Here is a 16543-nt window from a genome sequence, read left to right on the forward strand (position 1 = left end):
GTTATCCTCATGGTGCCATGTTACAGATGGGAAAACTGGCTCAGAGGCCATATGCCATGGTCACATTGTAAGGAGAGTCCTTCGGCTCCTATGACCTTTCTAAAGAAGGAACCTGGCCCAAAGGAGGTGCCTGTTGAGGAAGGCCTTGTCTTTATCAGAGGTGTCCAGGATCCTTACCTCATTCCCTAGAGCCCCAGGTCAGGGCATAGCTCCTGCCTGGGGCCTCAGTGTTTTTATCCATGAAATGGGTTGATCTCCTCCTTCAACTCCTTTTGGGAGCTCTGTAAGGGCAGGCAGAACCCCATATACTCCTGGGTTTTCTCAGCAGCATGTTTCAGTCCTTATGGAAGGGGGTTGAGCCTGCCTGAGAAAAGGGGCATAAAAGGCCAGGGAGTGTGGAGTCAAGGAAATAGGACTGCAGCCTCCACCACCATTCTGTCCTTGGCAGTTGGTCTTGGGGTGTTAGTCTTAGGGAGACCCTGGTGGCATTGAGGGTGTGGCCCACTCCAGACCATCTGCTGGGTGCTAACAGCGGTCAGTGTGTCCTTATATGTGTGTGTCCATCCATAGCTGGCTGTGTGCCCTGGTTTCTCCAGTAAGGCCTGCATTTCTCCTGGCCTCCAAGACTGGTGTCCCCGTGTGTGTCTCCTTAGGCCTGAGTAGGGCTTTTTTTTTTTCCCTCTGGAAACTCCCCAGGCTGAATCATGGAAATCAGAGATGGAAACCCCCACACACACCCAGTTGCTCAGCTCAGTTCAACCACCATAGCCTGTGGTCTGCCCTCCCCACCACCACTGGCCTGCCCACCATCAGTCAGTCTGTCCAACTCCCCCTCTCCATTGGAGACCAAGAACACCAGCCCATCAAGGTGGGTTAGAGGGATGTGAGGGGGGTAGCACACATGTCAAGAGTGCACACACAAGTGTGGGGAAGGGTGCAATGCTGGTGGGCTTTGATGGACCATGCCTGGGATCCTGAAGGCCCAGATAATGTTACCTCTTCCAGGAAGCCCTCCTTCAGCAGGCGGGATGGCTGTTCCAACCAGCAGAGGAGTAGGAGATAGTTGCACAACTCCATAAATTCACTAAAAATGATTGAATTATATACTTTGGAAGGGGTGAATTTTGTAGTATCTTAACTATACCTCAGTAAATCTGTTGAAAAAAAATCCTGCTCTTGACCTCAAGGCCCCACCCAGTTGAAACCCTGCCAACCTCATAGCCACACCTCACCCCCGCTTCCCCATTTCTTGGGAACCCTTTCAAGCTTGTGTTCACGTTGGTAACCTCTCCTTATCCTTAACTCACAGGCTAAGCAGCCCCTTCTTCCAGAAAGGTCCCGGTGTCCCGCTCGATCCTTTTCCCACCCTCCCGTGTCACGTTGGTTCATGTGCCCATCGGCCCAGCTCCTTTGTAACCCTACAGAGCAGTGCCAGTCTGGTCTGTATCTCCCCAGGACCACAGGGCATGGGGCTGCTACTGCTACTGTGTGCAGCGTCAAGAACATCTCACCGTGGCCACCTGTGTGCAGGTCTCCATGCAGACAGCTCCATCCCACCCCACATGCCCTCCTGCCCTACCCCCGCCCATTGCTGTGTAGCCTGGAGGACCCAGGACAGAGCCCTGCTGAGGACAATTTGGGCTCCCCTGGCACAGGGTGGAGTGAGGGCTCTGCCACCACCTCTGGTGACCTCATTGCCAGCTGGCATTATGACGTCACCAGTCCAGCATTCCCTGTTCCTGCTTGGATATCTCCAAGCTCCCGGGTGGGGACACTCCCCTGGGGCCTGTGACAGCTCGTGCCCCCAACCACATAAAGGTGACAAGCATGGTAACAACCCGCGGGGAGGGGGTGAGGGCAGCCTCGGGGTGGCTGGGTCACCTTTCCCGGGTAAAGCAAAAGCAGTCACAAAGCAGGGTGACTAATGCTTGGGCTCTGGGTTCAAGTTCTCCCCCTCCCCCTACAGGGAACCACTCTATGACTTTGGCCCAACAGCCTGAACCTCTCTCAACCTCAATTTCTTCATCTCAGGAATTGGTTCATAGTTCTGGTTCCTTGGGTCCTGGGGAGGTGTCAGAAGGGAGAGAGAACATGTAGAACATGGGAGTGCAGGGCCGGGGACACAGTAGGTGCTAAGTGCTAGCAAATAGGGTCCCTTAGATAAGGGAGCCTGCATGTCACTTGGCGAGAGCAGGTTAGGGAGGGGCTGTGTCCCATATTTTCTGGGGCTGGCCTGTCTGGGAGTAGAGGGAGGCATGGCCCCAGCTTTGACACTCTCTCGCTTCCCAGGACAGCCAGTGAGCTCCAGCCCCTAGGAGGTGGGGCCCCACAGCTCGGCCCTGAGGCCAGGAACCCCTGACCCCAGCCGTCCTTCCTGTCTCTTCCTCCCAGGCCTTGGACCAGAGTGGGCCGGGGCTCATCTGGTCTCCCCCACCTCTGCCTCCACTTCCCTATCCCAGGGGCATGTCCAACTGCCTTCTCTTGGTCCCCAGGTCCTCACGTCTGGGATTCTCCTCAGGATTCTGTCTCCATGTCTCTCAGATCCTCTCATCTCTGGGCTGGGCCAGGTAGCCTGCATCTCTGAACCCAGCTGTCCCAGTCTCTGCTCCCCATGATGCTCTAACCTTGACCCTTTGCTCTGTCCTCCCTCAGCCCCTTTCTCTGACCCACCCCTTGAGTTCTGTGTCTCGTGATTCTCTATCCCCACCACCTGTCTCTATTCTTCTGGCCCCACGTCCCCCTCTGCCCCCCAGCGCTCCATGACTGGTTCCCCCCTCACCCCCGCCCCCAGGCTCTGTCCCCGCCCGTCAGCCCCTGGTCCCAGCTCCCGGCCGGCCCGGCTCCTGCATGGACAAAGGGGTCCTTTGTGGGCTGACCGCGGCTGGCGGGGCGGCGGGGCGCTGGCTCCGCATTGCTGATGAAACGGAGCCCTTTGTTGTCCCTCCTCAGGCGCAGTATTTCTTTTTGGGGGCTGGATGCGTTCCTGGCAGGGCCGATGATGGATGCGCCCGCCGCCGCCCGCCTGCCCGCCAGCTTTCCCTCCCGCTCATTCCCGCTCTGCTTCAACGCAGCCCCAGCTCCTCCCCTGCCGCCTGGGCACTGCCAGGCCCTTTCTGGCCTGGGAGAGGGTTGCTGTGTGCCTTGCATTAGAGGCTGGGGCCTGGGAGAAGGTCTCCTCTTACGTCTTCCCCTTCCATGAGTAGGGCCCGTGAGCCCTGTGGTCAGTGGTCCGCTGGGACAAGGGCATCAGCTTTTCCCAGGGCCTGAAGGAGATGGGCCAGGTATGGGGCAGATCTGAGACAGCCTTGGTTGGGGACCAGGCCATGGGGACTAGAGGTTGGTATCTGCCCACCCTAGGGTTTCAGGACAGAGTTACCCTGTGTGCCAGTCCTTGCGTACTCCCAACTTCACTTTCTGAGGCTGACAAACCAGCGTTTACTGCCTGCAGCACCTGTTCCATGACATATCACGTCCTCTGGGCCCGAGCTCAGCATGTCCCAGGACCTGGTGGGTGGGGGGAGGCCTGGTGGTGGGGCAGTGGGCTGGGGGAGGAGAGTCCCTGAGGAAGGACAGAAAAATGAAAGATTGGAGAGATTCAAAGAGGGGGCCAGAGACGAACAGAACATGAGATTAGGTCCCCAACAAGAGAGACTCGGGATGGAGACAAAAGCAGAGAGAGACTTAGCCTGAACACAGGCCCGGCTGTGTGGCTGTGTCTGTGTCGGAGGGAGCTGACTTCTAATTGACCTGCCCGCCCCACACGCAGAGCCAGATCGTGGAGCTGGAAGGAGGGAGGGAGTGGAGCAAAAGCAGCGTTAATGCAGCTATCGATTTCTGCCACCAGCCTGCAGGCCTCAGAGGCGGGGGACGCACAGAGGGGCTGGGGCACAGACTGCTCCACTCCCCACCTCTCCAGCCCGCGGGCGCCTGCCTCTTCCTATCTTTTCCCTCACCCTGCATCTGGGGCTGTGGTCCAGGGCAGGGTAGTTGAGCTCAGATGGGCAGGGGCTGGGTGACTGGGCATAATAGTCACTGGCCCTGCTCTCAGTGATCATGGTCCCCTACACCTAGCTGGGGTCACTGATACCTGGAGGGGCCCTGATCTCTGATGACAAGGGCCCAACGGCCAGCCTGGGCTGGAGTCTTAGTGGGTAGAATAGAGCATAGCTGTCCTGGGATGTATATATTCACTCCCCCTCCTTTCCTCTTACTATGACTCCGACCCCTGTGGCACCCCCCGGCCCAGTCTGGACACCTTGCCAGGCCATCCTGGGTTTGTCCTAGTGGAATCTGCCAGCTTGCCCAGCTCTTCCTCACCACTCATCCACCTTCACTACGAAGGAGCTTAGGTGGGCCAGTACCTGCTGGGGAGGCAGAGTGGCTGGCTGGCTGCTGATGCCTGCCCTTCGCCTCACCCTGGAGAACGGAGCTTTTCCCTTGCCGGCACTCGCTTCTCCTCATGGCCACTCCTTAGCAGTCCTGGGCCAGGGGCCCTGCCTGCCCAGGGCCTCGATTTCCCCTTCTGTCAGTTCACAGGCTTGGGCTGGATGACCTCCCAGGACAGGCTGAGTTCTGTGACTGGGGGATGGTGGGGTTGCCTGGGGACAGAGATGCAGTGTGCGCCACCCCCAAGCCCAGGGCGGGACAGGCCTGGCCAGATGTGCGCCTCCCCCTTGAGTCGCCAGCTGCTCGTGGCGGGGCCCCGTCCTCCCACCCCTCTCTTGGGGGTTGCTGGGCCGCGGCAGGCAGATGCTAGGGAGCCAGGGCTGATGAGGAAACTACCACTCAGCTCCATCTGGAACAGTTTCTTCCAGAGCTCTGGCCAAGGAGCCTGGCTGCTCACATGCCTTAGTCTTGGGGCCTGAGCAGAACAGGCTCTGTCTTGGGAAGGGGCACCCCCACACGTGGATGTGGCCAAGGAACAGACTCCATTTCTGAGAGGGTCACACCAACTCTTGGTCCCAACTTGGAGCAGTCAGAGGTCCCTTTGGCCCAGAGTCCACTCTGCACTCTCTGTTCTCACTGGGCGCTCCCTCCAGACCCATCTGGGAGCCAGGCTGGGGCACAGCAGTGAGGCCTGCCTAGAGACAAGAGTGGGTCCTAAGGTTTGAGAGGGAGTGGGGAGTATGTGCTGCTGGGTGCACAAGGGTGGCCCCCTACTCTTACAGGAGGAGGCTTGTCCTCTGTCACAGGGCTGCCTGCCCTCTAGCAGAAGGGTACGTGCTCCTTCAAATAAGGGCTCTGTGCTCTATTTGGCAAATTGTGTGAAACAAAGTCACTTACCTTTACCTGCAGGACTTGACAGAGCCTTGAGATAATGTGTATTAGGCATCTTGGGCTTTCCTGGTGGCTCAGATGGTATCTGCCTGCAATGCTGGAGACCTAGGTTCTCTCCCTCAGTTGGAAAGATCACTTGGAGAAGGAAATGGCAACCCAATCTAGTATTCTTGCCTGGCAGGCTACAATCCACAGGGTTGCAAAGAGTCGAACACAACTGAAGGTTTAACACACAATTAGGATGACTTCCCTGCTGGCTCAGAGGGTAAAGCGTCTGCCTTCAATTCAGGAGACCTGGGTTCGATCCCTGGGTGGGGAAGATCCCCTGGAGAAGGAAATGGCAACCCACCCCAGTATTCTTGCCTGGAAAACCCCATGGATGGAGAAGCCTGGTGGGCTACAGTCCATGGAGTCACAAGGAGTCGGACATGACTGAGTGACTTCAAAAAAATAAAAAAATCATCCAGAGGCAGCTTCCATACTTTGGTCTGTATTGCCAAGCTGTGTGTGCCACCCCTCTTCTCCATAATTGGGTCAGTGAAAGATTAGGAAGCAGAGCGTAACCTCTGAGGTTAATGGAGCTCTCCCGCTCTCTCCACCCCCACTTCCCCCCAGCGGAAGGACCGCCTGCTTCTGTGAAGTCTTCCCAGACCCTAGCAGGGGAACCCGGCTGAGCCTCTACCACGCTGCTGAGTGACCCTGTATCCATGGGACAGTCAGTTTTCGCAAACCTTGTCTTCCTCACCTTATCAGATAGAATATTCCTAGCCACTGTTTGTAGGTTTTTTATGAGTCTTAACTGAGATAGTACAAATGAGAAATTCCTAAGTTTGGCTGGCACTTGATGAATGTCCTGGTGAGGCCCTGGTGGTTACCGTGGCGATGCATTGGTGGTGGTGGAGGTGTTTACCACTGCCCTGATCCTGTATCCTCTTGTCCCGACAGAGTGAAAGCACTTCCACGTGGACACCCGACCATGTACCTGCGCTGAGTGGCAACTCCCACCAGGTCTCTCTGTCCTGGGCGGCAGGACCCCGGTGCTTGTCTGTGGACCCCCCGCAGTTGGCAGGCTCCCCCGGCAGCGGGGTCCGGGCCTCGGCCCCACCATGTCGAGCCTCAGCAGTGGCCCCCAGGACACCGGCGGCAGCAGCAGCAGCAGCGGCACCAATGGCAGCAGTGGCGGTGGCCCAAAGGCGGGAGTGGCAGACAAGAGTGCGGCGGTGGCCGCTGCTGCGCCAGCCTCGGTGGTGGATGATGCCCCACCCCCCGAGCGGCGGAACAAGAGCGGCATCATCAGTGAACCCCTCAACAAGAGCCTGCGCCGCTCCCGCCCCCTCTCCCACTACTCTTCGTTTGGGGGCAGCGGCGGCAGTGGCGGCGGGAGCATGATGGGCGGGGAGTCAGCCGAAAAGGCGGCCGCAGCCGCCGCCTCCCTGTTGGCCAACGGGCACGACCTGGCGGCGGCCATGGCTGTGGACAAAAGCAACTCTACCTCAAAGCACAAAAGCGGTGCTGTGGCCAGCCTGCTGAGCAAGGCGGAGCGCGCCACGGAGCTGGCGGCCGAGGGACAGCTGACGCTGCAGCAGTTTGCGCAGTCCACGGAGATGCTGAAGCGCGTGGTGCAGGAGCACCTACCGCTGATGAGCGAGGCGGGCGCCGGCCTGCCCGACATGGAGGCTGTGGCGGGGGCTGAAGCCCTCAATGGCCAGTCCGACTTCCCCTACCTGGGCGCCTTTCCCATCAACCCGGGCCTCTTCATCATGACCCCCGCGGGCGTGTTCCTGGCTGAGAGCGCGCTGCACATGGCCGGCCTGGCCGAGTACCCCATGCAGGGAGAGCTGGCCTCCGCCATCAGCTCGGGCAAGAAGAAGCGGAAACGCTGCGGCATGTGTGCGCCCTGCCGGCGGCGCATCAACTGCGAGCAGTGCAGCAGTTGTAGGAACCGAAAGACTGGCCATCAGATTTGCAAATTCAGAAAATGTGAGGAACTCAAAAAGAAGCCTTCCGCTGCTCTGGAGGTAACGGCGCCTTAGAGGGAGGTGTGTGGGCTCTTGCGTCTGTCTGGCAGTCCAAACCCACCCCCACCCCCATCCCCACCTTTACTGCTTGGGCCTGTGTCAGGGATGCTCAGCTGTCCCTGGGCTCTGGAGTTCTAGGCCAGGCTTCAAGACACCAGTTCACTGCCCGGAGAGTTAGAGCCACATCCCAAGATGCCCTTAGGTTGTAGTCTGCAACCTAGGCAAGCACGTAATTTCACACGGGCGCCTAGCATTCCCTCCAGGCCCCAGGACTCCGAATGCCACACACCCACCTGCCCTCCCACCCCCTCAGCACCATCCAGAGTTCTGGGTCAGGTATTGAGATTCCCACACAGGTCCTAAGTCTCTGACTTTCAGACATGTCCTAAAGTTTCCAGTTTGTGACCTAAGATTCTGGGAGACTCCCCTGCCCCATTTGAGGGGTTCTGTCCTGTAGATCTTCTGGGTTTGAGGGATAAGCCCTCCGTTTGCCCCTTCAGAGCCCAGCCTTTCCCCCAAGGCCACCCAAGAATAGAGCAGCTCCAGTGCTGACTGCTGTGCTCTGAAGCCTGGAAGACCCTAGCTCTAGGCATCTAACTGACAGACTTGGGGTGCCTGGAGGCCCCAAGTTCAGTCTGGCTGCCATAGTTAATGACCAGGGTTCCTATGGGCCTGGGAGGTGGCTTGAGCCTGGGATGTGGGCAAAGCTTGCCCACTGTGGATTGGTTCTGAGAAGGCAGAGAGGTTCCTGTGATGACTTCTCTCCATCCTTGTGGCAGGGCCTGTCCTCATGTCCCCAGCCATGACAGCTTCACTGTGATGCCAGGCCTGGGTACAAAAGCATCTTTTCAGCCTGCTGTCCCTGCCCTGCCCCGCCCCTCTGCAAATGGGCTTGACGCACATGTCCACAATCGTTGCAAAATGATAATGGCACCCCAGCGTGGCTATCCCCTCCACCTCACCCAGCTCTAAACCTCATATGTCTGCTCTCCTGCCCAGAGAACATATCTGGATGCACACAAAGGCACCCACTCTCCTCTTGTGTAGAGACAGACAGATACACACACATACACATCCTGCCTTGTACACAGCCTTATTATAGACGCAGCCTCTTAATAAACACAACAAACATCCTTCCACCTCACCACAGCTCCAGACACACTACACACTGTAGCATAGCTCAAGGCACACATCCTCGTGTGCGTCCAGTGCACATGCGTACACGCTTATTCAACAGAAACGTGAACACAGCTCCTAGAGGCACCATGGCCACCTGGCGCTTGTGGCCTCTGGACCAGGGACAGGGGTCTTCCTGTCCGGAAGGAGGGTTCCTGGGCACAGTGGCTCAGCCGGCCTCAGGGTGCTCCGGGTGCTCCAGGCCCTGCGGTGGTCAGTGGGTCAGGCGGCTCTGGCCTGGCCCGGATGGCCGGAACTCCACGGGGTGGCTGCTTTTACTCCATGCCCATCCCTCCGCCAGGAGGCCCTCCACGGGGGAACGTCTTTGCGCCAGGCCCAGCCGGACCCTGACTGAACTCTCTCCTTGTTTTTGTCTCCTGCCCCCGCCAGAAGGTGATGCTTCCGACGGGAGCCGCCTTCCGGTGGTTTCAGTGACGGCGGCGCGAACCCAAAGCTGCCCTCTGCGTGCAATGTCACTGCTCGTGCGGTCTCCGGCAAGGGATTCGGGCGAAGACAAACGGATGCACCCGTCTTTAGAACCAAAAATATTCTCTCACAGATTTCATTCCTGTTTTTATATATATATTTTTTGTTGTCGTTTTAACATCTCCACGTCCCTCGTATAAAAAAGAAAAAAAGAAAAAAAATTTAAATGCTTTTTTTGGAAGAACAACAGCAACAACAACAACAACAAAAAAGAGGTAAAGACGAATCTATAAAGTACCGAGACTTCCTGGGCAAAGAATGGACAATCAGTTTCCTTCCTGTGTCGATGTCGATGTTGTCTGTGCAGGAGATGCAGTTTTTGTGTAGAGAATGTAAATTTTCTGTAACCTTTTGAAATCTAGTTACTAATAAGCACTACTGTAATTTAGCACAGTTTAACTCCACCCTCATTTAAACTTCCTTTGATTCTTTCCGACCATGAAATAGTGCATAGTTTGCCTGGAGAATCCACTCATGTTTATAAAGAGAATGTTGATGGCGCCGTGTCGAAGCCCCTCTGTATCCATCCATGCGTGTGGAGCTGCCGCTAGGTGCTCACAGCGCGGGAGGGGGCAGCCCACCCACCCCCAGGGCACCCACGGGCCCCAGAATGGGAGCCCCCCCACCCTTAACAGTGATGATTTTGCAAAAATGAAAGTTCTGTTCATTTATCCATTGGGATCTGGGGAGCCCATGTCTCTATTTCTGATCCTGGCTACTTACCTTAGAGAAAATAAGTCCTTTTCTCTGGCCTCACTGATGGCAACAGAAGAAAGGACTTCTCTGCGTGGCCCCCTGCCAGTGGGGGCGGGTGCCCAGGGGCCCCCTGTGGCCTGGGCCCCCTTGCCCATGGCCAGCTTCCTGCTGATGAACATGCTGTTTGTATTGTTTTAGGAAACCAGGCTGTTTTGTGAATAAAACGAATGCATGTTTGTGTCACGAAACACCACTGGCTTCTTGCTGTCCGGTTTTGGGGCCTGGCTTGGGGGCTGTTGCTGGGCAGGGGTTGTCTGGGACGACCTTGGGAAGGATGAAGGATGGGAAGTGAGGTCTTCACTGGATCCAGAAATGGGGCAAGCCAGAGCAGCCATCCTGGCGGACAGGATGAAAATGCTCTTAAATCTGGAAGTGGCCGGTACTGGAGCACCTCACCTGCCTGATAGGGCCCCCGCCCCCTGCTGAAACCTGGACCGCTAGGGACCATCACTTACCTGGGGCCACCTTCTCTGTTCACCTCAAGTCACCAGGTCCGATCAGTGTAGAGTAGCCAGCAGTTGTGGCTGGGGTTGGGGCCTGAGCTGCCTGTTCAGGTTCTCATTTCTTCATCCTTGCAAGGATCTAGAAAAGTGAAGCTGCAGGGGGCAGTTTCAGCCCAGGTTCATGGGGACCTGGCTGTGCCCAGCACGCACACACACAGACACTCCCCCCCAACTACCCCCACATACCCCCCTTCAGAGCTGCTGGAGTGGGGCCTGGAGGTGTCCCAGGCTTGGGCTCTTGTCTCCACCCCACCCTCCCCTCTCCCCGCTCCTTCCAGAAAGACTGTTGGCACAAGGTTGTCTGGGGCCTCTGAGACCAGGTGTCTGGAGAAGTCACCACAGCCACATGGTCTAGGCCAGGGCAGCCTGAACAGGAAGGGGGTGGCAGCTGCCCTGCACGCCCCACCCCTGGACATCACAGAGGCTCGTATGTGCAGGATGCAACCATCATCCACTCGACCAGGAGGGCTCTTCCCACCCAGCAGCTTTGAGCCTGGCTGAGATGGAGCTAGACTCAAGGAAGAACTTCCTGACAACATTGGAGCCTGGCTTCAGGTGGGTGAGGGCTTTTCAGATGATGGAAGGGGCAACTTCTGAAGCCAAGTGGGCGGTCAGGTGGGGGGAATGTCTCTGCTATTGTTCCTGGGAGGAGAGAAAGCAGCCAAGTTGGGTGGGGGCTCTGACCCCCCCGACCCCTCCCCAGGTGTCACAAGCTCCCTCCGAGCACCCGGAGCTCAGCAGCCTGGCCTGGCACAGCAGGGGCAGGCGGGGTGGTGGGAGGCAGCTTTCAACTTCATCTCTGCCTGGGAAAAATTCCCTTTCATGTGGCTGCCTGTGATCTCTCCAGGCGGCTCTGCCGAAGGGGGGCGTCCAGCGGGGAGCAGGGGGAGGTGTTATAGCCCAGGGCACCCTCACCCCCTGCACAAGGCAAACTGCAGCACCTGCAGAAGCTTCTGGGGACGGAGGGTCCTCCTTGCGGAAGTGGGGATGGGAAGCCTGGCCAGCAGGGGGCACCCGGGCAGGAGGCCCTGGCCTGCCCCCGCCTGGCTGCTGGCAGTGCATGGGCCGCAGATGGCCTCGGCCAGCCCTCGTTGGCATGCCTACAGGTGTGGGGTGGATGGCTCTGGTGCCAGCCCCGAGGGGGGTATGCCGTGACTCAGCCAGCCTGTCCCCTTTTCGCATGCCAGCCCGCAGCCCAGCTCCTGGGCTCACCCTCCATCACAGAGAAACCTGGAGTCTGAGGCCCCGCACCTCTTCCAACTTCGTCCTCTTGGGCTGTGCTTTGTGGAGAGGGCAGGCCTAGGCAGGGGTGGGGATGACTGTGAGGTTGAACACATGACACCTCAGTTACCTCATCTGGGAAATGGGGACAATCAATTCTCCATCAAGTTGCCTGAGGATGAAATGATATCACTCTAGGGAATGGCCTGGCTCCTTGTAAGCACTCCGTCAATAGTAGCTGGTACTGTTATTTTAAAACTATTATGCACCTAAATCTAACCAAGATGTCCCCCACCTCAGGGGGTGCATTCTCCCTAAAGCCCAGCCGCCCCACCTCCTATCTCTCCAGAGTGGCCTAGCTGCTGCCCCAGCCCTGGACCCTGCTCCCGCATGTCCGCCTCTTTCTTTCTGTTTTTTTTTTTTTTAATTATTTTTGGTCATACCATGCAGCTTGTGGAGGTCATAGCTCCCCAACCAGGGACTGAACCCCAGCCCCAGTGATGGAAGCACTGAGGGACCCCCAGTCCACCAGGGGATTCCCTGTCTCTGCCTGTTTCTATCTGGCTCTGTGTCTTGGTGGTCTTTGCTTGCTTCGGACTCCTTTTTCTGTGTTTCGTCACCTTCCCATGCACCTCAGTCTCCAAGTGTCTCTTGTGTCTCTCCCTGTATCTCTCACTTCTGTCTTTCTGTTGTTGTGGGCTCACCCCTGCTGCTCTCCCATCTGACAGAGAAGTTCTTAGAGGCGGGCTCCCCTGTGGAGCTAAATGTCCAATTCCCCTCCCTGGGGGTGCCCTCAGCTCCCTTATGCTACAGTTGGGAGCCTGACCTCCTGGTGACCTGGGAGCTTTACCTCAAGTACCCTGTACCCCCGCTTGGATGGCAGGAGGTGGTTGGAGAGGCTGGAAGCGAGCGCACCTGGAGCTGGAGATAAAACCAGCCTCCATGTAGCTCTGTGTGTGTGTATGTGTGCGAGAGAGAGAGAGAGAAAGAGATGCTTCAAGGCCCTGACAACCATGTGAGGGCTTGCACAGCAATATGGCTATATGTGACACTGAGACATTATGAAAATGGGTCTGTGCAGTGTGTGGTAGACTGATGTGAGACCTCATGTGGCCATGGATTAGAATGTGATGTCAGCGGCCCCACACTTTGGGATGTCCTGTGACACTGCATGTATACTCCTGTGACATTGATCAATCCTGTAACAGACCCAGTGTGATACCAGGTTGTACAGCTGAATGTGTGGCACTGAATATGCAACATACACTGTATGGTACTAATGACCCTGAGACAGATTCTGGGTGGTTCTCTGCGGTTTGTGATGTTGTGTCTGTGTGGCCATCATGGATGCGGCCCTGGGACTGGTATCAGGATTCTGTGTGAGTGTGTGCTACCAGCCTGTGATCGTGCTGTGACCTTGTGACACTGCCTGGGTGTGTGCTTATGACATTGTGTGTCGGTGTGCACCTGTGCTCGCCTCGGTGATGCTCACGTTATGTGCCATGTGTCTTTGTCTACAGCATTTCCTGGGTCTCTGCCCTGACAGCCGTGCCACTCTGGGGACAGAGCGAGGGCCCTGGCAGCCCCTTTTACCCCAGCCTGGCCCTGAGGCCCAGTCTGGGTGGGGGAGCTGGCGTGGGGGCAGCAGGCATGGTTCCCACGGCCACCACAGCCCCTCTCCCAGCCCCACCACCGCCGGCTTCAGCTCTGCAGAATATCCTGGCAACCCCAGCCTCTTTGTTCTCTGTGGCCGCCAAAGGCCTCTCCCCACCCCAGCCTGCCCAGAGCCTGCCAGGCGCCCCCTCCCCCCCTAGCAGTGGGGTTTGGCCTGACCTAGTCCCTTGCTGCCCTTATCCCCCACTCAAACTGGAGCCCCTGTTTCATGGCCTGAACCTGACTCAGCATGCCAGACTGGGCCTCGGACCCCCTGCTGTGAGCCTACCGTCCTTGTCTTGTGCAGGAAGAAGGAAGCAGGACAGCCCCTGTAATATACTGGGTGACTGTGGGCCAGGAACTAGGCTCTCTGTGTGGGTACTTCTCCTTGGCCCAAGGCTAGTTGGAGGCTGTCTTCAATCTGGGATGGTTTCAATTTGTTCAATAAATTTGCTTCTTTGGCTCCAGAAAATCATCAGGATAGGGATTATCTATTTTACAGATGAGCAACTGAAGCCCAGAGAGAGTTGCGGACACACCCAAGTCACAGAGCAAAATGGTAAAGGGACCTGATTGGAACTTGGACTCCTGGCTGTCAGATGCCTGCGCCAGGCCTCTGGGAGGATCACTCTTTACCAGGGATGGGAAAGAAGGCAGGGCCTGGGAGTCTGAGTCTAGACATACTCTTCTTGGTCACTATGTGTCAAAGCCACGTTCTGGTGTGTATGTGTGTATGTGTGTGTGTGCCCTTGTGGATGACCTTGGCTAAATGCCCTTGCCTCTCTGTTCCCAGGAAACAAGGGCAACATAACCGGGGACCACAGGGTGAGGCACTTGGTGGGGCGCTTTGCAGAGCAACAAGGTCACCTCACGGGGCCAAAACCCATAGCACCTCCAACTGGGCCTGGAGGCAGATTCTGCCATGGGGCCCCAGCCTTCACTCCCAGAGCCAGCCCAGCTCTGCTGTCACAGAGGGGTGGTGGCGGCCCCATGGCTCTGCTGCATTCAAGGCCAGTTCGGCCTGACCCGATTGCAGCCCCAGCTCCCACTCCCTCCCAGGTGCTGGAGATGGACGGATGGAGGTCACTCTTCGCTTGGCCCTGGCCCCCCCGCTGCCCACCCACCCGCCACCCTGTACTGACAGGCAGTGCTGATGACAGCCAAGGTGGGGGAGGGATAGGCAACCACCAACACATTAATAATACAGACCTTGGCCTAGGCACCCTGCAGGCAGTTAAGCGACACAGAGAGGCCCAGCTGCCCCCCAAGCTCACACAGCCCTGTAGGGAATCCTGTCCCCCGAGGTCCACATCTCTCCCAAGGGCCCCTTGAGGGCTCCTCCTGCCACACCAAGTGGAGAACGGCTGAGGAAGATAGAGGGGCTATGGGAGGGTCCCCCGAGTCCACCGACCCGGCTGCCAGAGCGGACACTTTCATCTCTCTCCGCCTGTCGACCTGCCATCCCTCAGCGGCATTAAATTCCCCTCCTGCCAGAGAACAAGGGCTGCCTCAGATTCCAGGCAGCAGGGCGTGAAGATGGGGTGGGCCCAGGGGAGGGGCGCCAGGTCCTCCAGGGCTCCTGGCCTGGGCTGGGGGCAGGGCTTGGGCTGAGGGCTCTGGTCTCTCAGATGTAGTCTGTTTCCTGCAACCCTCTCCTCCCTGACTGATGCCTTCCTCCCCTTTCAGGTGCTACCTCCTCAGGAGCTTTCTTAACCCCTGCAGGCCATGTCTAGTGTCCCAGTGCCACCCCCGTCACTGCTGACCACTCTGGGTGACATGGCCTGGCTTCAGGGCTGTGGTCTGTAGCTCAGTGAGGCGTCACTGGCACCAGAAACCTTCCGTGGACTGAATAAACACATTATCTCCTCTTTCTGGGCATGTTTTTCCTCTTGTGTGTTTCCAGCTCTAGTTGATGTACCAGTCACAGGTGAGGGGAAACATACCAGAAAGAGCCCCCTTTTCCCAGCCCGCTGGAAACTGCACATTCTGTATCTCTGCCCTCGGTCAGAGGTGCTGATGACATCGCCGCCTCACAAGAGGCAGCGCTTGTTGCCTGTGTGCTAGGCATTGGGCTAGTCCGTTGCATTTACCAGTTCACTCAATCCTCACAACCCTGTGAGGACAGCAATGATCAGTTATCCCATTTTCTAGATCAGAAAGTTGAGGTTCAGAGAGGTAGAAGTAGACATACACAATATCACAAAGCCAGGTTCCTCTGCTTTCAGAAGCTGGCCTGTAAATACCTGGTGATGCCTCAGGCTTTGGCTGGAAGAACCCCCACCCCTACCCCACATGCTGCCTGTGATCCTGCCCAGATGCGGGATTAGGGTCAGGCATTACTTACTTAAACTTTTCTGCACTTTTTGACTTTTTTTTTTCCTTTTTTTTTTTTTTCAGTAAATACATATTGCTTTTAAAATCAGAAAGCCCAATAAAGTTCTCTAACCAAACCTTCTTAGGCCCAGGAAGGTTTGGAAACAAAGAGCACAGTGTGGCGTGAGGGTGGGGGATGAGAAGGGAACCCAGGATCACAGACCCCTCCCCTGGAATGACAGGATCAGGTATAGGGGGGCCCGAAGTGGCTGCAGCCTGAATCTACAGAAGCCTCGGCCCTTCCACACACCCGCCCCTCCCTGACGTGTCCCCATCACCCTCCCAGCCGCTCACCCAGCTCTGAGGCTGCCCAGGAAGGGGCACCGCCTGTGGCTGAGTTGGCTCGGCTGCAGTGGGATCCACAGGCAGCTGCCAGGGTCCGGGGGGAGTGACTGCAAGGGTGAGGGCAAGGGCAGTGCCCGCTGCTGCCGTTGATAAGGCGACAGAGCCCTGGGGAGCCAGGAAGCAGTGAAGCCATGGAAACGAGGCTGAGGTGTGAGGCTGAGGCTGGCTCAACCACTTCCCCCAGGTGGCCGCCTCCCAGGCCTGGCGGGGCCCCAGCGAGACAGGTCCACCGGCTCCCTGACCCCCGGGGCCAGGTTCTGGTAGGCTGCTGGGTAGGCTTGATGTCACCCCAGCCCTCTTTTCCCAGGGCCAGGCTGGGGTCAAGCCTTGGGCGTGAGTGGGGAGGGTTGAGGACAGGGGACAGGGGACAGGTGCTCTGAGCCCTTGGCTCCAAACCCCCCCGGCCCCTTCAGTCCCTCCCACTTTCCACCGCCCCCTCCTCTCCTATGAATCTGTGTGCATTATTTACCTTAAACATTTTGATAAATCATAATAGGAGAGACATCTGCCGTCAAAACTGCAAACTGCATTTGGGGCTCAGCTGGCGGCTGAGGGCTAGAGGCTAGGGGGTGCACAGGCTCTGGTGGTCTGAGGGGAGTAATACGGACACCCCTCCTCCTCTCATCTAGGGCTGAGCCTTGAAGGGGACACAGGCCCCATTATTTGGGACCCCTGCTCACCAGCTGCTGACCACGAAACCTTCCCAAGGAGTCTATCCACTCCCCCCGCCACCCC

The 16543-nt window shown here is 57.5% G+C and overlaps 1 protein-coding gene across 2 annotated transcripts in view; it reads left to right on the forward strand.

Annotated features, from left to right (window-relative positions):
* The window catches only part of CXXC5 (CXXC finger protein 5), a 34825-nt gene extending 24924 nt beyond the window's left edge, over positions 1-9901 (forward strand). For both annotated transcript variants that reach the window (XM_065918679.1, XM_065918680.1), the window contains exons 2-3: positions 6223-7295; positions 8862-9901. In XM_065918679.1, coding sequence (XP_065774751.1) covers positions 6384-7295; positions 8862-8906 — 957 coding nt within the window. In that variant the 5' untranslated portion in view covers positions 6223-6383 and the 3' untranslated portion in view covers positions 8907-9901. The remainder of the gene's footprint in view (positions 1-6222; positions 7296-8861) is intronic.
* Positions 9902-16543: the final 6642 nt, after the last annotated feature.

This window comes from Muntiacus reevesi, chromosome 1 (assembly GCF_963930625.1).
Source record: "Muntiacus reevesi chromosome 1, mMunRee1.1, whole genome shotgun sequence".
In the NCBI taxonomy this organism is placed as follows: Eukaryota; Metazoa; Chordata; class Mammalia; order Artiodactyla; family Cervidae; genus Muntiacus; species Muntiacus reevesi.